This window comes from Engraulis encrasicolus, chromosome 4 (assembly GCF_034702125.1).
Source record: "Engraulis encrasicolus isolate BLACKSEA-1 chromosome 4, IST_EnEncr_1.0, whole genome shotgun sequence".
NCBI classification, from domain to species: domain Eukaryota; kingdom Metazoa; phylum Chordata; class Actinopteri; order Clupeiformes; family Engraulidae; genus Engraulis; species Engraulis encrasicolus.
In genome coordinates this window covers 4493105-4520932 of record NC_085860.1, presented here as the reverse complement: position 1 = coordinate 4520932, position 27828 = coordinate 4493105, and the positions used below count along the sequence as shown (strand labels likewise).

The 27828-nt window shown below is 41.7% G+C and overlaps 3 protein-coding genes across 4 annotated transcripts in view; all 3 read left to right on the top strand.

Moving 5' to 3' along the window:
- Nucleotides 1–352: 352 nt before the first annotated feature.
- LOC134447219 (ubiquitin-conjugating enzyme E2 Q2-like) lies at nucleotides 353–18069 on the top strand. 2 transcript variants are annotated; one of them, XM_063196577.1, is made up of 13 exons: nucleotides 353–641; nucleotides 5599–5703; nucleotides 6215–6343; nucleotides 7299–7343; nucleotides 7854–7991; nucleotides 8824–8908; nucleotides 9025–9085; nucleotides 9309–9399; nucleotides 9564–9622; nucleotides 11635–11683; nucleotides 12737–12832; nucleotides 13104–13170; nucleotides 13301–18069. In XM_063196577.1, the coding sequence occupies exons 1-13, from the start codon at nucleotides 483–485 to the stop codon at nucleotides 13330–13332; spliced, it is 1116 nt and encodes a 371-aa protein (XP_063052647.1). In that variant the 5' UTR covers nucleotides 353–482; the 3' UTR covers nucleotides 13333–18069. The 2 variants fall into 2 exon arrangements, with proteins under 2 accessions (XP_063052647.1, XP_063052646.1); XM_063196576.1 differs by having other exon boundaries at nucleotides 355–641; nucleotides 7851–7991.
- Nucleotides 18070–18155: 86 nt separating this feature from the next.
- LOC134447216 (UDP-glucuronosyltransferase 2A1-like) lies at nucleotides 18156–27553 on the top strand. Its single transcript, XM_063196573.1, has 2 exons — nucleotides 18156–20603; nucleotides 24115–27553. Exons 1-2 carry the CDS (start codon nucleotides 20484–20486, stop codon nucleotides 25699–25701), a joined length of 1707 nt encoding a protein of 568 aa, XP_063052643.1. The 5' UTR covers nucleotides 18156–20483; the 3' UTR covers nucleotides 25702–27553.
- Nucleotides 20518–27828, top strand: part of LOC134447217 (UDP-glucuronosyltransferase 2A1-like) — a 30595-nt gene continuing 23284 nt past the window's right edge. The window contains exon 1 of the mRNA XM_063196574.1: nucleotides 20518–20603. The gene's annotated coding sequence lies outside the window, so the exon portion shown is untranslated. The remainder of the gene's footprint in view (nucleotides 20604–27828) is intronic.

The window sequence follows — 27828 nt, the reverse complement described above, 5'->3', positions numbered from 1 at the left end:
TTTTTCAGTAGGCCTAAGGGCCAAATTAGGCTATGTTAATTGATTGGTCGGGTGATCTTGCAGCATAGGCTATCTGGATGGTTAGTGTATTTTGGGCAGAGGGCCTATTACTATGCCAGTTCACCAGTAGCCTATCATGTTAATGCAGCAACATAGGATGCCATGGATGAAAATGAAGTCTGCAATAAAAATTGACAGTCTGCGATGTCAAAGGATTTATTTAACAGAACTATCACTCTCTGCCTGTGTGACTCCACCTGATGCAATCATGAGTTATTTACCTGAGAATAACCTACACGAGATATGTTTAGCCTACTGATGTTTTACACCAATGAGTTTGAAACGGTGAATTATTTCTGTTGACAGCCTACTTGCATGGGCAAGTCTATCGATGCAAGTTCTGTAGAACAGGCTGGACTGCGCGGTTGCGGTAGTTTGTAACTTCCCCACTTCCCCGCGGGTTGGCTGGAGATGAGTGGAAGATGTCGGTATCGGGGCTCAAGGCCGAATTAAAGTTTCTGGAGTCGATTTTTGACCAAAACCACGAACGTTTTAGAATTATCGACTGGAAGCCAGATGAACTCAATTGCCAGTTCAATGTGACCGGTGAAAAACTCCTGATAATACATTGCAACATCACGGTAAGATGAGGATGGGGACATGCTAGAGTTAGTTGGGTTGAGGTAGTTAGCTTAGCTAGCTTGCTGTTTTAGGCCCGAATTTGAAAAATAAGCCAAACCTGGTCATGGACGAGACAATAGCATTCAAAATGGCAGCGAGCGGTTTAAATATACTTCCCCTTATCGCCGTATGCAGAGTTTATTGATAGTTAAGGCAAGTTGTGGTTGACAATAGCAGCTAGGTGGTATGTAGATATGCTTCGTTTGAAGCCCAAGAACTAGTTCTAGCACTACATTTACTCTGCTAGCAATGGCTAGCTCTAGGTGGTGCGACCGAAAAAGAAGTGATGGGCTGTATCCAACAATCTAAACTTTCTTTCAGCGCAATAAACCAACAACATTAAGGCCAATGTTTCTAAAATTATAGCGTCGCAAAGACAAGATTCCCGTTTTCAAATAATTATTTACATACGTACACAGACTTGAAAATCAGCAAATGTATTTAATCAGATATCTACATTAAAGATACAAACCATTGCTAACAAACAAGCTGCTGAACCTGTAAGCAAATAATGTTAGTTGTGTCGGCTGACAACAGTTCAATCTTCATTAGTTAATTTTGCAAAGGGGTCATGGTCAGCTATTATGATAAGCTTTGTGAACGTTGTTTAATATTCCAATGGTTACACTGACGGTATGGGATGATAACAACGTTAGTTAGCTCGCATGCTAGTTTTATGAGGAAGCTTTGCTTGCTGGTAAAAGCTACTTCTACTCCAGTACAACAAAGTTATTTCCACCCTTGGAGGTAGAGTGCATTGTAGTTAAGTTTTCTTACGCTTACGCTGGGGGCAGAAAATAACCTACGGCTGCAACTCCTGAAATGTCATTTCGATACTATATCACAAGATACTGACTGAGTAAAATGTTGCAGTGCATTGTCAATACTGTATTATGTTGCAGTAGAAAGGCTAACGTTAGGCAGCTATGGTCAGTTGTATAGTTTTTAGGCTTTTGGCGTCAGTCAGTCAGTTTATCTTGTTCTAGTTACATTGTGCATTATGCTGTCCTGTGGATATTTTGGTGAGCTCGCACCACGCAGTCGCTGATCATAGTATTTTGCTCAAGAATGCAAGTACGAATGTTGCTTGCTAGTTAGCTCGCGGAGCAGTGACGTGACTTGTTATCCATGGTGCTAAAGCGAGTGTTGTGTTCACCCGATGTTTTCACATTTTGTACAATGTATTGCAACGCCATTTCAACAAGAGTGATCGTCTTAAAAAATACCCTGGCTGTTTCAACTGATAATACGCGGCTGTGCATCTCAGTGGAAGAAACAGACAAATATGTCAAACTACGAAGTACAGTAGCCCAAAAGCTATAGGCCTATAACCTGTGTCACGGCTGCAATGTTTGCGAGAAATTACAGTTGCTTGGTTTTCATACTTGCATTTCATTAGACTTCTTTAAGTCCTTTTCAATGTCGGATTTTTATGTTGAACTTGCAAACTATGGGTTAGGTGGAAGTTTATTTGAGAGCAATGTATGCGAATATTAGCGTAATTAACAGGGCAGTCAGGTTTGTAGGCCAAAGGTTGCCGGTTCGATTCCCCTTTCGCCAGGTTGGTGGGGGAGTAATTAACCAGTGGTCTCCCCCATCCTCCTCATTGACTGAGGTACCCTCAGCATGGTACCGCCCGGCCACACTGCTCCCTTGGGGCACTATTCGAGGCAGCCCCCCTGCACAGGTGAGGCATAAATGCAATTTCGTTTTGTGCAATGAGCACTGTATGATGTGAAGTTCCCAGTAAGTTGACAGGTGAGGTATTATGATGGAGACTTTTAGAGATCCTGGGTAGGCAGTGATTTGTATTCGTGTTGTTCAGAATCACAGTTGGTAGGTGTCTCATTGAAGTGTTTGTGTTTGTCAACTCAACATTAAAGAATTAAGGTAAGCGTACCCATTAAGCCCACCAAAATCTAAATTTCTTTATTTTTCAATCATCTTCAAATATTTTTTTTGTGAAATATTTTGTTAAATAGTAAGATTTACCTCTCTTCTCAATGTTTGTCACTGAGTTGATGGATATTTCAAAGTACAATATGAAGATTTTTTACGAGAAAAGTGAAAAGTCTGACTGGGCTTAAATGGTACCATTGGTACCATTTAAGCCCACTTGTGTTCCAAATAAGCTCATATAGTTATTTCTCTATCAAAATACCTGGTGAGGTGTGTGAATTGAGTTTAAACAGTGGAGCCTACATGGCATAAATGGTTTCAGACCAAAAATGTAAGATTTGCTCAAAAAATAGTGCATAAAACCGAATTAAATATTACGGCATCTTTTACTTCATATACTTCATAAAATTCTTCATCCAAACAGAGAAATTTATTTTTTCTTATTGATTATTGTTAGTTCATTACATTACGCCTTTTAACCAACAACTTGGGATTGTACAGCACTTTTTATGTCCCTCAAAGGCATTTTTCATAAGCATGCATGCAAACTTGCATGCAAACTTGCATGCATTTCAATGGGGTGTACCATTTAAGCCCACCTAGTACCCATTAAGCCCGCCTATACAAAAAGCTATTTTATGGAAATAATCAACTCCACAAAACATTTCATGACATTTTCATTTATTTTAAGACCAATGCCAAACAAACTGGAATATGCTTAGAATTCATACCTAACCACCTTAAGTCTTACGGTATAGTAAGATAAAGATGGTGTGTGGTTGTATCAAGAAAATATCGGCGTGTGCTCGCTCATAAAACACATCTTTCCATTTGAAGGGAAATGCTATAATTTAGTAAAACACTGCATGTATATATATAAAAATCATTACATTTACCTCTTAGTTTACTAAATATGAAAGTATTTTCAAAACATTTGACTTAAACTAGCTGATATTCTATGATTTCTGACATGTCCCAAAACAGCAAAGTTTTGAGGCAACTTCTTGTCAGTAGTCCTGAGACTGGATTCACTTGGACGGGAATAACTCGACGATAAAAAATGTGATTTGTTTGCAATAAAAACATTTTGTCAGTTACTAAACCCTTTAATTGGATAGGGTGATGAACAACAAAATTCACCTTTTCCCTTTCTTTAAATTGACCTCAAAGTTGAAAGTGGGCTTAAAGGGTACATGGGCTTAATGGGTACGCTTACCTTAGTACAAAGTGGTTGATCTACTCATATCTAGCATTATTTTCACATGTGACAGACACAAAACTGAAAACCTTTTGTACTGATCAGAGATGTTGATAAGTAGGGCTGTAACGATATTGTATCAAACCGAGAAATCGTGATACTCAGTCACGATACTGTATTGTGAGTGATGTAAGGAGGCAGTATCGTGATAGGCCCTTTGAAAGTTTTGTTAACCTACTGTCCAAAAAAAACAACGATGTGATGCGCTGTAATAGTGCTGCCCAGAGCCATACAGAGAACAGAGTTACGCGATTGGAGGACCAGGAATTAAATTGCAGCCCCGCCTTTCAGCGAGATAAGGGAGTGCCTAAAGCAGCTGTCTTCCCATAGACTCAACATAGAACCACCACATTAACAGCCAAAAATAAGGACTAACGAACTATACTGCGGGGTAATCACCACAAATATGTAAACTATCAATTGTCTCGGTGGTGATAATCACAACACTTTTAGCACCTGTGATGTTTCTCTGAAGTTATTACTACGAACAGCAAGTCTTGTCATATTCCCTGCATTGCATCGCATTGCATTTGCTGTATGCTACGCCCACTACTAGGAACTAACACTAACATAAGTACTGAGAAGCTAAAACAGCTAATTTGGCTAATGAGGAAGTCGGCCCTAGGACACAGCGGAGATCGCCTGACTCTGTTCTCTGTATGGCTCTGGTGCTGCCGAGCTTCAAATTAGATATATTTCAGAAATCGTGAGTTGTATCGAACCGTAGGTCAAAAAACGTGATACAAACCGAATCGTGAGTTAAGTGTATCGTTACAGCCCTATTGATTAGACAACAAGACATATGTTGAAATGTGGAACTATGACTGAAGATATTGTTGTGTGCTCCACTTTTACATCAATGTTGCAGCCTTGAACGAGAAGAGCACTAATGGCTCAATCTAAGAGCTGATTTAGTCAGAGCAAAATTCCTCATGGTCTCCTTATGTTTCTCTCTCTTTGCCTCTCCTTCGAAAACTCAAACACAAAATTTCACATTAAGGAGGATGGGCAGGTGTTTCTCTCTCTCCCCCCTGACTTGAGTGTGTTCTAGGATGATGCATGATTCTAAAATCCTAAATTGTTGTCAAAAATTCTTAAGAACGTTCATTGTCTGAGCATTCCCTTCACACCTGGTGTGACGATACTTTTGATCATTTTTCCAATAGGCCTGAATCCAGTGGACCAGAACACCCTGTTATGTTCAGTAGCAATCATAAACAACACAGTAGTTTGGTGTCTGCTCTTGGAAGTTAATGACAAGAGTGGGGTGCTCTATTTCCTGTGTCACTGTCGACTTTTGTGATGGTGCACTGCTGCTTATGCTGTTGTTTACTGTGGTTTATGCTTGTGCTTATTTTGGTTAACCAGAATGCATTGAAATGGCAAAATGCGCATGCGGGCTGCGCAGCAAAATTAGCAATGCTGCATCAGGAACACGGCCATTAGTTGTCTGTGGTGATGTCATTCGAGTCAGGAGGGTGCATCTATCCATCATGTAGCCTGAGCAAAGAGGGTCTCTTGTTTCATCTGCTCATAAACACTTGTTTTGAGTTCTCTCGTGAAGGTTGTTTTTTTTAAAGGTCTGCACACTTGAAATCCTTTTTTGCCATTTTATCCATGGTAGAACTACTTTTTGGCCATTGAGATGTTCTGAAAAAGGCTGTCATGGGGCCTGTTCAAATCAACCATTTTGATGATGACAACCTTGTAAGGGGGACTTTGCACAAAGAGGCTAAATTGAAATGTTTGTGTCTCATCAGGAATCCTACCCTGCTACTCCTCCAATATGGTTTGTGGACTCCGATGACCCGAGCCTTGCGGATGTGTTGGAGCGGCTGGATGATGTGAGGAGGGGGAGCACTCTGGTACGAAAAGGCCAATGTACACACACGCACACACACACTCACACAAATGCAAGTGAGCAAAAAAGACACACGCATGCCATGATGTACGCTCCCAGGTCTTCACAAAGGACAGCATACAGCATACATCCGCTTACTAAAACACATCACCACATGCAACATGCATGGCCTTTAGCATGGCAGTCATGACCTCTGTCTCTAACGAACAGACACACACACACACACACACACACACACACACACACACACACACACACACACACACACACACACACCTTACATTGGTGCATTACTTTTCACTTACCATACATGACCTCATGCGGAAAACACAAAAACCCTCCAACCAGTAGGCTGTGTACTTAACCTTTCAACCTTTGTTTTGTGCGCTTTGGTTGGGCAAAATTTGTGTATTGTGCTGTGTGAGTGTGACGTTTTGTCTGTAGCTCAGTTTGTTTGGATCACATATGAATTGTTTTGTGTGTGTGTGTGTGTGTGTGTGTGTCTGTGTGTGTAGCTACTGCAGCAGCTGAAGCGGCTTATCTGTGATCTGTGCCGCCTCTACAACCTGCCACAGCATCCCGATGTGGAGATGCTCGACCAGCCCCTCCCTGTCCCTGCGGCCCCTATCAGCCAGGAGCGGAAGGTACGCACAGGGTTACTCCTGCAGACAAAGTTCTCCTCAGATTCTCCATTGGTTCTCCACGTAAAGTCCCATTCATAACCTGTGTTTGGTCGACTACATGTACATGTATTTCTGGCCCTGCCATGGCCTAATGGTAGGGCACTGGTTTACTTCGCCGGCGACCCGGGTTCGATTCTGACCCGGGTCATTTGCCGATCCTTCCCCGTCTCTCTCTCCTCACTTATTTCCTGTCTGTCCTCCGCTGTCCTGTCAAAAATGCAGGCATAAAAAGCCCTAAAAATATATAAAAAAAATCCCACATGTAATTTTAACAGTCAACACCTTCATACCTTTACCCATCTTGTGTGTTGATGTGTGTAGCATTTTTTTTCTAGCCGTTGTCAATCTGTTTAGTACAGAGACGGTTGATAAGAGACAAATCATAGAGTTTGGAGTTTCGTCAGAATCAGTATAACTTAAGGTTCCAAGCTGCCTCGCCTCTTTTTGGAGACTAGTGGAGGCTTAGAATGAATGCAATACCATCACCAACCATGGCCATTTCCGAATATAATAAACAAAGATAAAATGTTCTAATTGGCACCAATGCAACAGAATCGGATCAATGTTCTCGGCGACCACTTTGTTGCATTGGCATAGAGTGCTTCATCTTGGTTACCATATTCATAATCATTGGTATACATCTTTTTGGGGCTGAAGCTTGCAGGTTAGGTCCTCATATTAATCCATGGCAGAAGTGCCCTTGAGCATCATTAATAGGGGTCACCCATGTTAGTCGAACTTGGCAGTTAATATAGTATACCAAGAGTCTTGATTCACAGTCTTGTGAGGCTGACGATGCCGCAATGTTGTGTGTAGTAGTACCTCACTGCACAACATTTTACAGATTGTTTTTGTAGATCATCATCATGGTAGATGTTTCTGTAATGTTTTTTTTTGTTTTTTTCATTTTCCACAGACCACAGACACATCTGAAGATGAGGAGGAAGATGAGATGGGAGAGGTACTAATTCTCATTTATTATATGTATACTATGCTATGTACATACTGTTTTTTATATTACATATCCTTAAGCTTTAGAAAAAGCATGATTGTTCTTTACCTGCACGGAAAACTCATACTTGCTTACTTGCATTTTTACTTGCACTTGTCTTTTGTTTTGATTTTTGTGTACTCATTTTCACTGGGTGTATATGCATGTGTCTGGTGGTGTGCAAAAATGCAAATATCTGTAGATGAGCGTGTATGTTTATACAATTTATTCATACCCCAATCAAAATCTTAACATTTTGACATGCTTCAACCACAAATATAAGTATGTTTTGAAGTGGAAATTAAACACGAAGTAACACACAATTGTGAAGTGGAATGAATGATTTATTTGATTTTAACACGTTAGTGCAGTTTCGGCATTCAGTGCATGGGATTTGAAACGTGTGTGTGTGTCTGTGTGTTTTTGTGTGTGTGTGTGTTTCTGCGTGTGTGTGTGCGCTCACGTGTGTGTCTGCAGCAGGACATTGAGGATTTGGACCATTATGAGATGAAGGAGGAGCCAGTGGAGGCCAAGAAGTCTGAGGACGACGGCATCGAGAAAGAGAACCTGGCCATCTTGGAGAAGATACGCAAGAACCAGAGACAGGACCACTTAAATGTAATGACTAATATAATATGTAACACTTAAACCTAACTACTGTCCGCATATGATGCACTTAATTCAATACTTTGTGCTTAGATTTTGGACTCACACACAATTTCACTCTTATGAACATCATTTCTGCCTTTGTTATGCAAGAACCAGAGACGAGACAACTTAATTTATCATTATTAGTCACTTAACAGGTTTTTCTTCAAAGCAACAATATTTGTGTGTGACAGTTGTCAAATAGGAAGAAATTGTATTACATTTAGCAGTGTGGGGTTAGGTGCCTTGCTCAAGGACACCTCAGCCATGGAGTGAGAGGGAGTGGAAGGGTGAAATTCGTACCTGCAACCCTCTGATCTAAAGCCCATCTCCTTAACTGGATGATGTAAGTTTAATCCAGTAAAAGCTGTTTGTTTCTCCATTCTGGAGAAGATGCATAAGAACCATACAGGACCACTCAAACGTAAGGGCTGCCAGCAGATTTCAATACCTTGGACTTTGTGAAAGTTTATTCTCATTCTCATCATTTCTGCCACTTATTATATCTTAACACTCTGTTTAGTATTTCCATTTATATGTAAGAACATGTATTTTAGCCTGCATAGATATTCCAAATGCTTCCGTCTTTGTTCTCATCTGCTGTTACTCCTTGTGCCTACGTATACTGTATTCGTTCTGTTCCAAACAGCATCTCACTACTGTATATATTTTTTATATTGACCGTAAACATTGAACTTTTGCTTCTTCTTAGTGGGCTGGTATCATCTCGTATTGTGTTGTAGGATGCTGTTTGTGTCCAGTGTGGTCTGACTAATGCTGTGGTGTGCTGTTGCATTTACAGGGTGCTGTGTCAGGGTCTGTTCAGGCGTCGGATCGCCTTATGAAGGAGCTCAGGGAGATCTATCGATCACAGAGTTACAAGTCAGGTGAGCTACAAAGATCTCAGGACGATCTGCCGCCTGTCATAGTGTCATTATTAATGCTGGATGATCTTTATTACATGGGCTAGTCACATTCATTGATTTTAATGCCCTTTGTACAGGTATCTATTCAGTGGAGCTGGTCAACGACAGCCTATATGACTGGCATGTGAAGTTGAAAACGTAAGTAACTACAAATAGTACTTGTAACAGCAGAGCCTACTGCAAATGCCTGGTCATTTGTTGGTCTATTAGAGGCCTTGCCTGCTCAGATTGTCTCTGAAGATGAAGGTTGAAATTCATGACAATATAAATGTATGACATTAAAACATGTTGTATCTTCTTTCTCATATTGAAGCTGTCCAAATCAGGAGAGTCCCTTTTAAGCTGCTGTGTTTTTCCACAGGGTGGACCCTGACAGCCCCCTCCACAGTGACCTACAAGTTCTGAAGGAGAAGGAAGGGGTGGACTACATCCTTCTCAACTTTTCATACAAGGTGAGTTCCCTCTGGCCTCTTGACCCTTTGGAGTCGCAGTTTTTTTTTTTTACATCTACCAGAAACAATTTTGGATAGACCTCACACAAGAGGCTTCTCTACTCAGTGCAGTGTGAAAATGCTACCTCTACCCAAGGCTTACCTATCTTGTTTTGTGTTGACAGGATAACTTTCCATTTGACCCACCGTTTGTGCGGGTAGTGTCTCCTGTTCTCTCTGGAGGGTAAGTGAGCTCAGTGCTTTGAAGATTTTTTTTTCTCTCTAGACGATCCACCTCATATTGATTTAGAAAATTCTAGAAATGTAACCCATCCTACTTCCTTCTACTTCTGTGTCTGAATGTGTGCACACATTTCCACTGATTGGTGGAAAACTACACTCACCGGCCGCTTCATTAGGAACGCCTCTCTAGTGCTGGGTTGGACCCCCTTTTGCCTTCAGAACTGCCTGAACTGCCTGCAACAGTATTCGGGTAGGCTGTGGCATTCCAACAAAGATAAATTGCTACTAATTGGCCCAAATTGTGCTAAGAAAATATCCTTATGCCATTATATCCCCAGCTTGAAACATTGATGTAAGGCAGGTTTAACCCATGTTTTCATGTTGTTAACGCCAAATTCTGACCATTCCACCTCAGTACTGCAGTAGATATGAAGACTCATCAGACCCGGCAACATTTTTCCGATCTTCTAGTGTCGTTTTTGGTGAGCCTGTCCAAATTGTTGCCTCATTTTCCTGTTCTCAGCTGACAGGAGTGGCACCAAATTTGCTTTTCTGCTACTGTAGCCCATTCGTCTCAAGATTGGATTTGCTGTGTAATCAGGGACTCTCTTAGGCATACCTCGGTTGTAATGAGTGGTTATTTGACTTTATGTTGCCTTTGTATCAGCTCAGACCAGTCCGGCCATTCTCCTCTGACCTCTGCCATCAACAGACCATTTTTGCCCACAGAATCGCTGCTCACTGCATTTTTTTCTTTTTCATTTCTTTTTTGTGATCATTTTTTTGCTGTCAAAATGAATGCGTCAATCATTTGTTTTGTAAAGTTACAACCGTTTTAATAAATAAAATAAAACAGCTGTAACTTTACAAAACACGTGATTGAAGCGTTAATTTTCACAGCACAAATGAGCACAAACAAATTCCCTTCGATTGAGACAACTTTGGAAAAATTTGGACGTGGAGGGGGGGCTGCCCATTGAAAATGCATTAGTATTATTAGTATTTTCATATTTAAATTACTCAAAATTCTTAATAGCACAAAGGATTTTTTTACAGCACAATCCGGCTCAAACGAAGCATTAACAATCTGCAGTGTTATTTCAGCATTTGGGGTCGGAGGGGGGACCAGCTTCACACAGGTCTTTCTTCTTCATTATGATGCTCGGTTTGAACCAAAGAAACTCAAGAGAAAGAACAATCTCTTGGCGGGGAATGCATTGGCCACGGTGTAGTACGGGGGCGTTGCCTGAGGACACGAGTGGATGGAAAATTAACTCCCTTGCGCATGGTCATTGGTCAGTGGGTGCGATGGATACCATTTTCGTACTCCCTTGCACATGGTCAGTGGGAGCGACACCATGATGGATAATTTGTGGCCAAGTAACGGCAGCTGTTGGTCAGCAGTAATTGCTGGGGGTAATTAAGGACAGCTGACAGACATTCACGCTGTCCTATGACCTGTTCCACAGTGAATAACATTTCCGTACTCCCCTCGCCATCATTTCGTACTACGCTGTTATGACGTGAGTAAGCCCTCTTGTCTCAAGCCTCTTTGGTTTGAACAAAAGAAACTCGACAGAAGAACAATCTCTCGGGGGGGGGGCAGTAATTGCTGGGGGGGCAGTAATTGCTGGGGGTAATTAAGGACAGCTGACAAACATTCACGCTGTCCTATGACCTGTTCCACACTCCGACCCTCGCGGAAGTGGCATTGCATGCTTCCCTGATGCGTCCAATACTAACCGTAGAAGAAGAATAAACTTTCCGTACTCCCCTCGACATCATTTCGTACTACGCTGTTATGACGTCAGTAAGCTCTCCTGTCTCTACTCTCCTTGGTTTGAACTGCATCAGATCATCTCGACCATGTCTACATGCACAAATGCATTGAGTTTGCCACCATGTGATTGGCTGATCAGAAATTTGCCTCAATGAACAGTTGTAACAGGTGTTCCTAATATAGTGGCCAATGAGTGTATGTTTTAATTCATCAATGTATCTGCCTTGTCACAGGTACGTGCTTGGTGGAGGTGCCTTGTGTATGGAACTTCTCACTAAACAGGTGTGTATTGTTTTTTTAGTTTGTTGTAGTTATGTTTATTGCACATGTTGAAATTAGGAGTATAACATTGAACTTTGATCAGTAGAGTGTCACGGCCTGTCCCCACACAGCTAAATTCCGCTCCGCTCTCATTGACTTTGAATGGGGGCGATATTACGCTTGGCGGCGCAGAGGCAAAGCGATCCCACCGTGGGACGCAATTTGATGTTGACGAGTTCTCTATATCATGCAAATTAGATGGTCCAATAACTAAACAGATGGGCGTACGGTAGCAAGGGCGGGAGTTACACATTTTTTAGAAAAACATGGCGACGATTTCTGTGACTTCCAACATCAAGTTTTTGCTTGATTTAAAGACCCTAAATGCTTATAAATTTCATTACTACAACGGATTGATGTAAAATGCACTACAAACTTATTTGACACAAATAGGTTACCCCACATTGTCCTTTGATCACTCAATGTTTTGTTTTAACCGGATAAGCTAACATTAGCATTTTACCATAACCAGGCAGCTACAAGCTTCTATTAGAATACTTCTTGTACTTCTATAATGATATAATGGGGCTTAAATGTTATCTAGGACCAAAACCCAATCGCATTTAAGCTATGTAGACACTGTGTTGTGACATTGGGTGAGTAATGTGTGCAAACGATAGTTCGCCGTTTGCTATCTCGCCGGTTGTGCCTGCTGTCTGGGCTGTCTGCCGCGAGTGACTAACCGGGCCGCAAGGTTTGAAAGGCGGGTGAGAAGCGTAGTTGGCCCCAGGAGTATTCTAGTGGTAGTATTGATGACCACGTCCCCAGCGCGATATTCTGCTCGGCCAAAAAACGCAGTTTGCTGTGTTGGGACTAGGCGTGAGTGGCGTGAGTGTGTGCGTTTATGACGCACTTAACAGAGTTATCTCACAACCGGCTATGGACGTTTCTGCCATCCGTGTTTGGGTTGCTAACAGGGGCCTGACCTCAGCGCATCAGTGTTTGGATTTAGGGGAGAGGTGCTGGGCAGGGCCATTTAGGAGACGTTAATGCATTTTCACTGTCTCCCTCTAGGGCTGGAGCAGTGCCTATTCCATTGAGTCAGTCATCATGCAGATCAACGCCACGCTGGTGAAGGGGAAAGCTCGCATCCAGTTTGGAGCCAACAAGGTGCTCACCCCTCATCGCACCTGACACACATATACCAAGTCTTATACACACTCGGCAGTGTTTTTTTTAGGTGTGCATGTGTGTGTGGTGTTCTGCTCTTGAATCCTTTGGCAATTTGTACCAGTGAGCGAGTATATGCGAGTGTAAATCTCTCCCCCCTCTCTCTCTCTCTCTCTCTCTCTCTCTCTCTCTCTCTCTCTCTCTCTCTCTCTCTCTCTCTCTCTCTCTCTCTCTCTCTCTCTCTCTCTCTCTCTCTCTCTCTCTCCTGCAGAATCAGTACAACCTGGCCAGAGCTCAGCAGTCATACAAGTCCCTAGTCCAGATCCACGAGAAGAACGGTGAGTTGAGTTTAGTCACCACTACAGCTTTTAGCTTTACCTTTTCATAAAAGATGTCTATTATTATGGTGTTGGATGATGATGCACATTATTGGTGTTGTAAGATGTACAATTTCTGTTTGTTTCCCAGGCTGGTACACGCCTCCGAAAGAAGATGGCTAGCTGGCCCCAGAGGCGCTGTGCCTTTGTGCACTGTGGGAGCATAATGTCTTCAGGTCAAACCTTCAGCTTCTTTCCTTTCATTTTCCCCCACCTAAATCCTTTTTTCGCATAACGTTTCCCTGCACCCTGCCGACTCATCACTGGGAGTGAGGGACCCCCCCCCGCCCCCCCTACCTACTTGTCTCTGCTGTGTGTAGAGTCCGGCAGCTGCTGATGCTGCGACCCTCACACCCCACACCCCCGCCCCGCCCTGCTGGTGCACCACAGACTGAACTTATGGACTTATGGTGCCCACCTTCTCTCCTCTCTTCCTCTCTCCTTCTCTTCACCAGTTCCTGGACGGACAGACACAGCTCTGGAGACTTCATTGCATGCCCTCTGCGAACGCGTGTGATCTCCTGAGCGTCTGTGAATGTACAGTGTGTGTGATGATCTCCAATCATTGTGGCACATGTGGGGCAATATGGCCACACTCTGCCACACCCGTTGGTTGTGGAGAGTTCAATGGTCAAATCAACTGGATGGCAGGGGGAGGAAACCGCCCAGGATATTTTGCGGACGAGCTGCAGCACCCCTCTTCCTCCTGGGGCCTCTCTATCCTGTGTGGCATGCCCTGCCCTGCCTGCTACTCCTGGGTTGGGGACAGGACTATGGTGTGCGTTGTAGTAGTGCATCTTATTCTCTCTATTGTCTTAATAAGCATAATGTGGACTCCAGACACCGTGAAGTGAAGAGGGGATAGGGAAAGAAAGAACACAATGGCCATCCACTAATTAATAACTGACAGATCATATACAGTATATTTGCTCTAGCCTTCTTAGCATGTAGCGCCTTGCAGGTACACGCGCACACACAGTCTTCAGCTGTCCTTGCTGGTAGACACAGATATCCCTGAAATGGAAGAGCACAGTGTTGCATTTTAGCTCACCAATAGCTCAAAGCTGACCCCTCTCGCTCGGGCAGTGCATCAGTGACGCGTGATGCTGATCGTTACTTTGATGGTAATAACCAGGGTGAAGTGTGAGTGTGTTTTAATCTAAGATGTGTATGTGTGAGTATGGAATATGAAAATGGGGGGGGGGGGGGGCAACAGTAAGGTGACCCAGTCCAAGGAACCTGATGGAGTGGACAGCTCCTCATCGCTTGCTCTGTGTGAAAATAGATAAGTGAAGCAAAGCGAACAAGTGACTCTCTTATTTGACACCACAGGATTGGATCTCCCCAGTCTGGACCCCAGAAATCTCCCCTTGCCATGCCACACAGGACCCCTCACCCATCGGTGTCCACCTACGGCAGTCGCCTCTCCCATCTTTTGCTCTTGCTCTTTATTTAGGGTTTGGAGGGTTTGCTGCAGCCCGAAGTTCATGGTCCCAGCAAGCCAAGTCTTTGTCACACACCACACCCTCTCCATTTCCCCTTTTTAACAAGCATAGCAGGCGGCTGCTCTTATCTACTGCTGCCTAGCCGAAGTGACTATATTACCGCACTGGGATATTCAAGTTCAATTCAGTGCTGAGCTGTTTAAAGACTACAAACGGACAACAGTCTGCCCTATTGTTGGGTTGTTGTTGATCAGTTCCTCTGAACAGTCCGAGCCCGTACATGCAGCGCCATTGCTGGAATGCAGCTGGACATGGACAATCTTGTCATTCACTGCTGTTTGGAGTCGGGACAAAAATCAAACAAAGACGGACAAATAAAGCTGTGTTGAGAGGGGTTGGTCACCCCTCCAGTCTATTCTTGTGTGGAAACTCAGGAACAAGTGTAGCCTTTTAAAGACAGGAGTGAGAGTCACCTATGAAGACGAGAGCCATGGAGATTGAAGCTAGCTCCTTTTCAGCAGGTGTCTGATGTAGCCCTTTGAAGCAGTGCGGCAATGAGACGCGAGAGGGCAACGATGCATAGCACTGCAGTGTACGTGAACACACACACACACACACACACACACACACACACAAACTGCAGATGTAAATGTGGGCATGGTTTATGGTAAGTTCTGTTTTATGCTTAACTTTGTTATTTGTTTTTTCCCATATCTGCTCAGTATCTGGACAGTAGTTCCAGGAGCAGACTGCAGAGAGCGTGGTATGTTCTTTTGACTCTGGGTGGAGTTGATTGATGCTTGCACAGTATATTCAACATGTGCCTCCTCGGTTGGAAGACGATATCAAACAGAAAGAGTGAATTAAATCGGGTTGTATAGTACAGAGTCGGGAGCATGATGTCCTCAACAGTGATGGCAAACCTGGATTCAGAAGCTACAATCCAGTGCCACATATTCCAAATTACCTGCATTTCCCTGTCCAAATAGTTCAGTTTGACAAGTAAAAGCTGGCCACTTGGAGTATGTGGCACTTGATTGTAGCCTCTGAATACAGGCTAGCCCATCTCTGGTCCTCAATAGCCGGGCAGTGAAAGAAGTTCAATAATTTTCAGTTGACATAGGCAGCACAACAGTATAGTAGTTCATCCTCATGTGGACATGCGTTACAGCCCTTGGCCTGCTAGTCTGACTTTGACCCGGTTCAGAAAGTAAAAACCCTGCCATAGTTCCCTTCCCATTCCGATGATTTCACTGACTAAATAGTCAAGCTGTCTTGAGTAGGCTACTCATCAGTGCGTTCAGGCCAACTGAAACGTGCCGGTGCCCGTTCAACCTTATCTGGCAGCGACCTGCGTGTTCTCGCCGCAAGTCTCAGCGTTCAAGAACCAGAAAGTTGGTTCGTTATGCGAACCAAAAAAATACTTCTTTTTCTATCTGGGAACCATGAAGACAACGTGGCGCCGGCAGGCCAGGGGCATCTGCTTAACACACAGTCACGTGTGGAGAAGTTATGAGCCCAGGTGGTTTGCAGGTAAGCACTTAGGTGCCGAACATAACTGGTACTGTTCTGGTTGGCCGGAACACAGTAATTGTAAACAGCTGATGCAAAGCTGGTCGGGTCAAATTTGTGCAGGGTCTTTACTTTCAGAACCTGGGATTGACACCTCTCTATCTGTCCCACATAGTAGTCTGTAGTCTGTACCCACATCAAGAGATGGAGACGCATTATGCCTAATGTATAATGTGTTTGTCTGCATAATCCATGGAGCTGAAGACATTGCACTGCTCCCTCAATTATGTTTATAAAGGCCCGTACCTGACACTCCCCAGATGAATGAATGGGTTCTGCCTTGCTCCACAAACCTTCATCTGGAACCATGCCATACACTGAGGTCTGCAAGGGTGTGGTTTTATTAAAATATCCTTGCACATGATTGGAGAAACACCTTGTCTGGCATTTTTAACGAGGTGCTACTTTTAAATAACAGATTCAAAACTACAGTTGAAATTATAGAATCAATGATGATGAGAGAATCCTGCGAGCAACCATGCCATTGTTGTCGTCTGTCGTGTGTCACATCTTTTCCCCTGCTCCACTACTTAAACTTTGAGCACATCTCATCTCTGAAAATCCTGCATTCCTGATTGGTTCGGCTGCATAGCAGCTCAGGAGCTGGGCAAATCTGAGCATCCTGCAGACCCTCCATCGATTTAAATCGATTCGCAGATTAATTTCCGATAATTGATTTGTCCGTCCAAAGACCGATTTAAAAAAATAATAATTATTATTTATTGTTATTATTATTAAATTCCCCCACGGTTAACCTTTTCATCAATCTTCCAGCCATCAGTAACTACCAAATACTTGTAAGATTGGCTGTCCACATTAGGCCTAATATCGATATTACCGGTATACAAGATTTAATATGTTGCTTCTCTAGTCATGAAATCAAGGAAACGTCTCAAATAGCCTGCATTTTTAATAACATTAGCTCCTGGATTGGATGGAATCGGAAATCAGATCGAAGCGGATTGAATTGGAGCAAATCGGGGGGAGTCGACTTGAAAATCGGAATTGGATTCTTGAAATATGAATCGATACCCAGCTCTAGTCTGGTGAGAGCCATGTTATACATGCCCTGCATTTCCACGATTTAAGATCTCCAATACAATTTGTCCATTATGTAGACTTTGTATCAGAACTGTATCAGAACATCAACATTTGCCAAAACCATTTACCGGTATGTCTGTTGAACATTATCAGTGGGCCAAACTAATCAGACACTTCAATAATGAGAATTACCACATTTGTCTGTGCTGCTAGAAATGACAAAAAAAACAACAATTCTTCCACACTGATTCTAAATTCCATGTGCCATTGCTGTCATCAGAGATTTTTTTTCTGGAAAACAAAGTTCAGTAATCATTCGCCACCCGTCTCTCTCTCCATCTATCGTTCTCTCCCTGTCTCTCCGAGTGCAAGTCAAACTGCTTCCTTGTGGCCTTGTGATGCGAGGCTCAACGTCATAGATGATTAGAATTTTATTGAGTAAGGTGCAAAACAAAGTCAAAGGTCATTCTCTCATTTGCAAAAGAGATGTTAAATCGGGGAAAGCCCCTCATAAGTCTGTACTCTGATTGACTGTGGAGACTTGGGCAACACTGAGAAGGGAAGAAAAGGACAGGAGAAAGTATCTTGACTGGCTCACGCTCCTTCATCTGATGCTCTACTGTTGTGGAGGAGCCTCTGCAGCTCTGGTGTCATCTAGTGGTTGAAATGCAATTCAGCTTCATGCTTTGGCCATGTTCTGGGTTTGGTTTGGCTTTGTTTCCCCCATTGCAAGTGACATTTTGATCATGTACAGAATTTGTAAACTTGTATCAAGTTTATGAATAAAGAATTTTATGATGACCGTCTTGCATCATCACATCATTTCCCCTTAGGCCTACCTAAAGCTTAAGAAGAAGCATTGGTTGTTTACTTTTTTATTTCACTTTGCTCCATGTATGCTCCAGAGGTAAACAGTCTGTATTTTGGTTAATTCTGAACACGTTCATCAATCAATGAGTAGTTATGAATAGCGGGGAAAATCGTGCCTCTGCTCTGAGGTCAAAATGTGATTTGAAGGTGACGATGGCAGTGCAGCTTGCCAAGTTGTGCTGTTGTCTTTACACTCAGGAGAAAGAGTATCTCCTGAGTATCAAATGACAGCTGCCCTATTCCTTTGAGGAGTAAGGATTTTTCAGTTTTTTTGTTTTCTATTTTGCTCAAACATTCTACAGCTCTGATAGAACTCTGTGTAAAAAATCCCACAGAGTGGTTGACGTATATAACCTGGTATGGTATGGTTCTCAAGTAGATGAAATTGGGCGCAAATGCACAAGTGTCTGTGTAAGATCCAGGCACATCATAGTGAGAACTGAACATTTTTATTAAATTCTAGTCACATAATGCAACACAAAATATTCAGAGACCACTTCTCAATATTTTTCCAATTTTACAATCAGTGGTTTTGTGTCTGAGAAAAATGAACATTGTTGTTTTTTATATAAACTACTGACATTTCCTCCAAATTCTGAATGAAAATATTGTAATTTAGAGCATTTATTTGCAGACAATATGAAATCGTCATTTAAACGGATTACTCTGCACTCAATCAAAAGGTACCAAACATGAAACTGTGAAAGAAAAGAAATGTCTACACACTTAAAGCCTCTTGTTCAATATCATGTTGCAAAGTAGCCTACGTCAGCGAGAACTTTACACCGTCACGGCGTGGGTGGTGCTATACACAGCACAAGTCGTCCACGAACTTGCACGAAACGATGAGCTCGCACCAGTCTACTTAGCGCATCATATGTGAGATGTGGTGGGAATGGTGGGGGTGTTAAAGTGGCATCGCAAACTTTTTTTGGGTTGTGGGACAATGCGTCTAAACCAGGGATGGGCAACTAGAGCCCGGTGGCAACATGTGGCCCGCCTCCTCAATCATTGCGGCCCGTAGGCCTACATAAAACACAATTTAAAAAATAATGATCAGATTTTTTTTAAACCACTAGTGAATCTGTTCGTTATAATTATACTGTTAGCTAATAGAAAACACTCCTATTTCTTCCAAACAATAAGAATAAGGGCTGTCAGTGACCATCCAACTGGACCTTGCACTCATGTAGTCACATGTAGACGTTAGTCACATGTAGACGTTGCGCAAAGTCAAATGCACCTATTGAGACTTAACTGATAGGGTTGTTGAATGATCCACTCGTTTGTGCTCTGAGGAAGATCTCTGACCCGAAATGCCGACCTGATATGCCCCTCCTCACTCAAACAACACTTTACTCCTTGACATGTGATCTGACATGTGACTCCTCCACAAACCTAACTTTCCGTAAATGTGATCAAATGGTCGGATATGTTCGACACAGAATGGTTTAGTTAGCCTGATTATCATCGACTTTCAAATATTTTGCAGACTTGGTCTGACCTAGAGCATAGGACTAACAATTAACATTTCTCAAACAGCATGGTTAACCCACCCCCCTTGGTTTGCTACTGATCGAGGTCAGAAAAGACTGTGCCCAAGTTTAAAGCAAATATTTTCTTAGTCCCAATAGAATGTCTCTGCTTAAACCACATCACTGCTTTGAACACACCTCTACCACATGCTTAGAGCTGCTCAAAGTTGATTGCTTCCTGACTAAGTGGTTGGAGTTCCCGAGTTCTCAGGAGCTTGGAAAGTGCATTGCTCTTGACCTGACTAGTAGGCTAGCAACGCAGAAGGTGTTGCGTCACTAGGAGGGATATGGTTTATTGCCTCATTTCAGGATTAATATTATAAAAATATGGCATTATGGTTTTACTTCGATCAGTAATGTCAACTACAAGCACAATGATCTCTTGAGCTGGGCTATAGGATTCTATAAAAGACAACAAAATGAAAAAGAAACATTAGTGAGGGTATACTTAATGACATAAAAGGGAACTTCAAATGGTAACTTAATCTTTTGTAGAGCTATCATGTTAAAGACTTGAAATCAGTTACATAATAATTTGCCATGTGTTTCCTGTGCACACTCTTGTGGTCAGAGGCATGCAGCTCCTGGGATTTGCTTGTTCCCACACAGCATAGCTAATCTGATCAGGGTGTTTTCCTGAAGAATTTCCTCTTTGTTGCTCTAAGTATCAGTTTACAACCTGCCAATGCACGTCTAACTTAACAGCACAGCAGCACCGCACACACAATAGCTGCTCCCTCTGGCAAAGGTTCAGCAAGTGGTTGCACAACTGACAGCTAGGGGCGGGGCCTGCTGCAGGAGCCCCAAGTTCATGAGGAATGTTATAGTTTTCATCCTGCTCAGTTCAGCCGGAATTCTGAAGTCTCTCCACTTCTTCATAAGAACTCTCCCAAGACCTGCACAACTTCCAGTTAGAGCGGACGTGTGTAGGGTGAGTATCATGCACACAATCTCTATTGAAGGCATGGTGTAGTAGCTCACAAATGTGTACCACATGGTAACGTCTACTTGAAAAGCCACTGTTTGTTTAACAGTGTAAACAAACTCTCCATCTTTTCTTTTTGAATAAGATAGATGGTTTGACACTGTTTGTAGGAGAGAAGATATAAAGTGTTTTCTGGTGTTAACACAACCTGACATACTGAAATGTTTGAGATAAACATGACATTGTTAACCCCTTAATGCACGGTGTACCTCAATTGGCGCGCTGTAATAGACATTGCACCGTTAACTACCATAGTACTACAATACTATGACTTAACACAGGGCCTTTAATAATGGACTACAAATTGGTCATTGCCATTCTGGAAACAGCAAATGTATAATGCTGTGTCTTAATGGGTTAACAGATTTTTATTGTGGTATATTCAGTCACTTTTTTTACTTAAGTAAGAACCCTTAACCTTCAGTTCACATTTAACTCCATTAAGTCAACTACAGTCACTTTCCAGTTTAACTTTCCTTTCAAGTGTATGTTACATTTTTCTTTAAAGTATTACAACATATTCAGTCAATTTCCAATTGTATTGGCTGAGTCTGTGATAACAAGGGGAAAACCTAGTGTCAGTAAGAATAAAAATAAGTTCAAGTTCATAACCATTTCAACATTAGGGTTATTTAAACACTGCAAACATGCTCATATACATGGCCTGGCCAAAAAAAAATCCACACCCAAAACAAAGGTCACACACTATGTTGTTGGACTATCATTAGCTTTGACTATGGAGCAGGGTTGGTCTTGCTATGTTTACATTTCTGCAATATCTGGATTTATTCTAGTCTTGCATTGAGTGCAAAACAGTAAGATAGGTGTATGAATAAATGTACATTGCATTTGTGATGTCACCCATAGATTTTAGCACAGCCAAATGAAGCCAATGTTGAACCACTGGGAGCGCACTGGAGCATTGCTTGAAATCTGCTGTCTCACAACCAGTTTCAAATAAGGGTGCAATAAGGCTCATTCGTGATAGCGCAGGATGCAGTCATCTGAGCAGCGTAAATTACAATGCATTCTGGTTAGAAATGTCTAATTTGTAATGGGCATCCCAACGGCGCCAGTGACTTTAATTGTGTATTATTATTCAAGTCAAGTGTACTTTATTGTCAAATATCTATGTAACAAGGTTAGCACAGAAGTTTGAAATTGCATTTGACCAGTCTCCAATGTGCAGTTTAACTTAAACATTTAAATAAGACATTGGCAATAATCTCTTCCTCACACACACACACCAACACTCACACGCACACAACTAACCTACTCATAGGCCTACATACATTTCAAGTTCTTTCTCTGACACATTCATTCACAACATACACGCAGACAATACACACTCGCGTGCAGTTTTCAAACAGTAACATAATAGGCATACAATACAACACACACACACACACACACACACACACACACACACACACACACACACACACACACACACACACAGTGCAATAAGAAGTCTGACTGACACAATAAATACACAACCACTCACACACACACACACCACACACACACACACTGCAGCAGAAGTACAATCAGTGGTCATACTAGTAAAGTGAAATGTGTAGATCTGTATACAAGGTGCAAGAGTAAAGTGCCAGTGGCAATGTGAAAGAAATGTTCATGGAATGTCCTCCAGTGACCTTGGGATGTTCATGTGGTTTTCTTCAGTGATAATAAGAATTATTATTATTATTAGTATTAGTATTATTAGTATTATTGTTAGTAGTAGTAGTAGTAGTAGTAGTAGTAGTAGTAGTAGTATTTTACCAGATGCTGAACAGGTGTTTCATGGTCTGGAGGATGAGGTTACTGCTGCCAGTCATGACAGCTTTGCCAACCAGACTCCTAATAGTTTGTAAAACTTATACTTATATCAAAAAAGAAACTTCTTCCTTAAAGCCAGGGCCTATTTTATAACCTTAGTGTCATAAAAATTGTCTTTATTGTTTACTTAAGACTCTCTGCATTGTCATAGCAATGTTGTTATTATGATGTAGTTGAGTGTTTTCAGCAAAGAGTGACAGGCCCACCGAAGTAAGAGATATCTATTCATTTGTAGACTGGTATTTATATGAATAGGTGTACAGTGATTATGAAATCACACAGTGATACACACTGCACACAGAAATGTAAATTGTACAGTATGACCATATGCAAGATGGTTCGCTATACTATTATCAGCTGGCATCAAATGTGCCTATTTTGTGGTAGATAATTTGACTTCTATACTTGGAGACTCCTGAGGTATGCCATCAAAAGCACCTGATCAACAGAACATCATTGAATTGGGCCCTTAAGAAGAGAAAATAAAAACCCTCAGCTTCAGGCGAATGTAAGTAATATAAATTCAATTAATTGAGTATTAATTAAATCAATTGAGTACTGGTGGTAGATTTTAAAGTCGTAATTAAGCTAGTGCTTACAAAATTATTATAAATGCACAGTGTGTTAATAAGCTCAATTTAAAACTGAATTTTCCATTTGATTTTTCAGCTCAGATAATTTCTTTGAGGTATTCAGAACAGCATCTGAAACGTTATAAGAAATCCTAGTGAAATCAGTTACATTCAGGTCAATCCAACACACTGTGTGCCAATGCGGCTATTTTATCCCGCTCCCATCAAAATGAAACGTCACACAAGGAAAGTACTCATTAAAAGAAACATTGTTGAATTGAAAGTTAAAACATATACAGTTGAAACCAAAAGTTTATGTACACTGTATGTAAAAATATACAGTTGAAACCAGAAGTTTATGTAGGCTACACTGTATGTAAAGACGCATAATCTTTTTTTTTCTCATTCTTTGACTTTCAATGATATGAAACTTGCCCAGTTTTAGGTGATTTGGGATTATTAAACTGATTTCTCATGGCCAAAATGATTTCCAAATCCAAAAACAACGAGAGACAGAATTGTACACAATTTTGCAGTTTTTTCATCGGTTAAAAGTTACGTGTAACATACATTTCAACAAAATTTGTTGTTGAATTAGTTGAAACATTGTAACTTTTATGAGTCAATTATCTGTGTTCCAATGTGATGCCAAATATGAGAACATTCTCTGTTTTTTATACCACGTGTCATATGTTTGCAGGAAGGCCTATGAAAATCAGTGATGGGCAAAATGGATTCATTAGTTACAATCTAGTGCCACATATTCCAAATTGATTTGTTTTACCGGTCCAGTTCAACTAGGTGATCCTTCAACCACCCAATCACCTGGCTGAATTGGACAGGCAAAGACAAGTCAACTGGAATATGTGGCACTGGATTGTAACAAATGAATTGATTTTACCCATCACTGATGAAGATGCATGTAAATATCGAAAAAAGGACAAAAACTTCTCATGTAATGAAGTCATGTAACATGTACAGCCAGTTGTTCTTGGTGGGTCTAGTATTTATTATGACAACACAGTGACTATCCCGTTTCTTTTCAGATATACATGAAGATGCATCTCTTCACCACGACGGCGTTGCTGCTGTCTGCTTTTCTGTCCTTGAGCTCAGGGGGCAAAGTGCTGGTCTTCCCCCTCGACGGCAGCCACTGGGTGAACATGAAGGTCATCATTGAGGAGCTGCACTCCCGAGGACATGACATCACCGTAGTGAGACCTTCAGACAGCTGGTACATCAAAGAGGACTCTCCTTACTACACTGCCCTAACTCTTCCTGCCGCTGGAGGATTTGATGAGGAGTTTTTTGTCTCTCTTGTCAGCAACCTGATCAAGATCCGGAGAGAACAGAAGTTCTTCTTGAGTCGTGTGATGTTCGAATTGGAATTGATGGATAAATTTTCAAAGTTGCATGAGCAAGTGGTTGTGATGTTGACAACACTGTTTGAAGACGAGGCTCTCATGAAATCTCTGATGGATGCCAAGTTTGATGTTGTTTTGACTGATCCAGGTATTGGAGGAGGAGTCTTCATAGCTCGACGTCTTAATCTGCCAATGGTGTTTAATGTCAGGTGGACAGTACATGGAGAGGGCCACTATGCCATTGCTCCCTCCCCTCTCTCCTACGTCCCATACCCAGGTGCTGAGCTAACAGACAAGATGTCCTTCTTTCAGAGAGTTCAAAATGTTCTTGTATACATGGTCAGCTTATATCAGATTTCCAGCATTGTTGCACCCTACTATTCACCATTTGCAAAACGCTACTTTGGTCCTGATGTCGACTACTTCTCCCTGTTCCAGGATGCCGACATCTGGCTCATGAGGAATGACTTCACCTTCGAGTTCCCACGCCCGACTATGCCCAATGTGGTGTACATGAGTGGGTTTCAGTGCAAACCTGCTAAGGCACTTCCTGTTGACCTGGAAGAGTTTGTCCAAAGTTCAGGGGAACATGGAGTCATCATCATGTCCTTGGGAACTCTGGTTGCAGATCTTCCGAGTGACATTACCGAGGAGATAGCTGCTGCTTTTGCACAGCTTCCCCAAAAGGTCATTTGGAGACACCAAGGGCCCAAACCATCCACTCTTGGCAATAATACCTTACTGGTGGACTGGATGCCCCAAAATGACCTGCTGGGCCACCCAAAGATCAAAGTGTTTGTAGCTCATGGAGGCACCAATGGTGTCCAGGAGGCCATCTACCACGGTATTCCAATAGTTGGCTTGCCTTTGGTTTTTGATCAACCTGACAATCTATCCAAGATGGTAGCGAAAGGAACAGCAAAGGTGGTGGACATTGCTACCATGGACAGAGCAGTGTTTGCAGAGGCGCTAAGGGAGGTGCTGCATGAACCATCCTACAGGGAGAACATGCAGCAGCTCTCCAGGATCCACCATGACCAGCCCATGAAGCCTCTGGACCGTGCCATCTTCTGGATCGAGTTTGTGATGAGGAACGGAGGCGCTCCTCACCTTCGCACACAGTCCTTCAGGATGTCCTGGATTGTTTACAATTCTGTAGACGTAATACTGACACTGATGACTGCTTTGCTCCTCTTCCTACTGCTTGTCTTCATGATCATCAAAAAATGCCTCTCAGTCTTAGTTAAGAAGAAAGTGAAATCCGAATAACATGTTCACATTCTGTTAAGGTCAAAGAACTATTTCATACAATATATGATTGTGGTCAGAGCAGGCATTGCAACTATGCTGCCCATTCCCAAATATGATATTTTCATTAATATTTATTTACTAGTAAATAAATAATATATTTTTTTACTGGTTTGACCAAAGTTAAAAACAGTTTTGGGAGTTAAAGATGTATATTACTGGAAATTTAAAAGGACAAACAAGTAGAAGACCTACCTTTTTATGTGTGAAAATCACAATTTTCCCATTCATAATGAATAATATGTGTGTATAAATTGATAGTGGTGGGAAATACTCACGAAAATGGTAACATTTAGGAATAGGCAGTCTAAATTCTCAAAGTAAAGTACATACTAAAGTACATACTAAAGTACATACAGTACTAAAGTACATGAAGTACATAAGTGCATACCTTTAACACTTGGTTGATAAAAGCCAGTTCTGATCCTTTTGGGCGTTTAGGGGGTGTCAGTCCTCTTTTTGATCACACCAGGTTCTCTAGAGGTCTCCTCAAGTGATTACACCTAGTCACAAATGTAACTTGTCAGAACTCATAAGCTAACCGCACTGAGACCATGTCAATAAGGGTGTTTTCACACCTGGTCACTTTCAGCCATTCATGTGAACTCAGATCTGTGAATCAGCATTTTCTGCACATACTATGTGTACACTCCAAAGTGTACCCAGACCCCTCAGAAGTGAACCACACTAAGACCTTTATTGATGTGGTTTGCCCACTAATAAAGACATGATCAGTGTGTAATTTTAATTCTAGGTGTACTCTAACATGTAGAGACAGAATATCAAAAAGAAAATCCAGAAAATAAAGAATGTTCAAGAATACATTTTAACAGATTTGCATTTCATTGAGGGAATAAGTATTTGACTCCTCTAGCCAAAGAAGACACGGTGGCAAGTCATGTGGTGTCAACAATAATCGATTGGGCAATGCATCGCAATGCAAGGCAGGACAATTCAACAATCAATTCAGCAAATGCCATAATTGAAGCAGCAAGTTTCAATTACTCTGTGGTCATTTCTAGAGCAAACTAACGTTTAAATTAAATTAAAGCGCTTCAAAGCATTGAAATCTGAAGTCCCTGATACACCAGCCAATAAAATGTTGTTCAGTATCTGACCGCTTGTATTGACTGAAGAAAAATTGCCCAACTGGAATAAAAAAAACCCACCATCAACTCAAGAATTCTGCCTGGAAATTGGACTTTGTCTTGTCTGCGTACATTACCTGCCCATGGTGCCTGAAGTGTTTGTTTGATTTGCCTTATTTAAGTTTAATTTGATTTTGTTTGAAAAAAAACAACAACAACTAGGCCCCTCTCCAAAACTTTTTATTTGTTTTCCTCTAGCCATTTTTAGCAAATTTGGCAATGTCCACTCACTGTTCATTTGGAAGACCCGTTTGCTTCTAAGTAATAACCTAATGGCAGAAGTTTTGAGATATTGCTTCAGTATTTTTTCCATAAACTTCTTTTTTCACGATGTCATCTTTGTGTGATATGCACCAGTTTCCCCCCACAGCAAAACCTGATAACATGATGCTATACACACAGGGAAAAATAAAGTATCCCACCTTACTTTACTTGCACCTTAATGAACTGTCTCTGTGGTTCGATTTAAGTAAAATCTAACGTTTGTTCATCAGTTTTTTCATCAGTTTTTGAGGAACAATTAGGACGCTTGCAAAATGAGGGTGACCGTATCATAGGTTTGTTTTGCTGCAGGAGAAACTGTTGCATATCATAAAATAGATGGTATCATGAAGAAAGAACAGTACAGTGAGTCCAATAAGTATTTGATCCCTTGCTGATTTTGTTGGTTTGCCTACTAACAAAGACATAGTAGAGTAGAGTAACTTTATTGATCCCCAGGGGGAAATTCAGGAATCATGATCAGTCAATAAATGTTATGATAATATGTATTCTAATATGGAGAGACAGAATATCAAAAAGAAAATCCAGAAATTAACTTCAGAGAATATATATTAATTGATTTCCATTTCATCGAGCAAAATAAGTATTTGATCCCCTGCCAACTGATTACAGTTCAGGGCTCACAGACCAGATGGGCATTTCCAATCAACTTGTCATC

Coding starts and splice junctions, on each gene's coding strand:
- LOC134447219 (XM_063196576.1), top strand. CDS start 483: ATGTCGGTATCGGGGCTCAAGGCCGAATTAAAGTTTCTGGAGTCGATT. Junction 642..5,598: donor TAATACATTGCAACATCACG/GTAAGATGAGGA, acceptor GTGTCTCATCAG/GAATCCTACCCTGCTACTCC. Junction 7,992..8,823: donor AGAGACAGGACCACTTAAAT/GTAATGACTAAT, acceptor TTGCATTTACAG/GGTGCTGTGTCAGGGTCTGT.
- LOC134447216 (XM_063196573.1), top strand. CDS start 20,484: ATGAGGAATGTTATAGTTTTCATCCTGCTCAGTTCAGCCGGAATTCTG. Junction 20,604..24,114: donor TTAGAGCGGACGTGTGTAGG/GTGAGTATCATG, acceptor GTTTCTTTTCAG/ATATACATGAAGATGCATCT.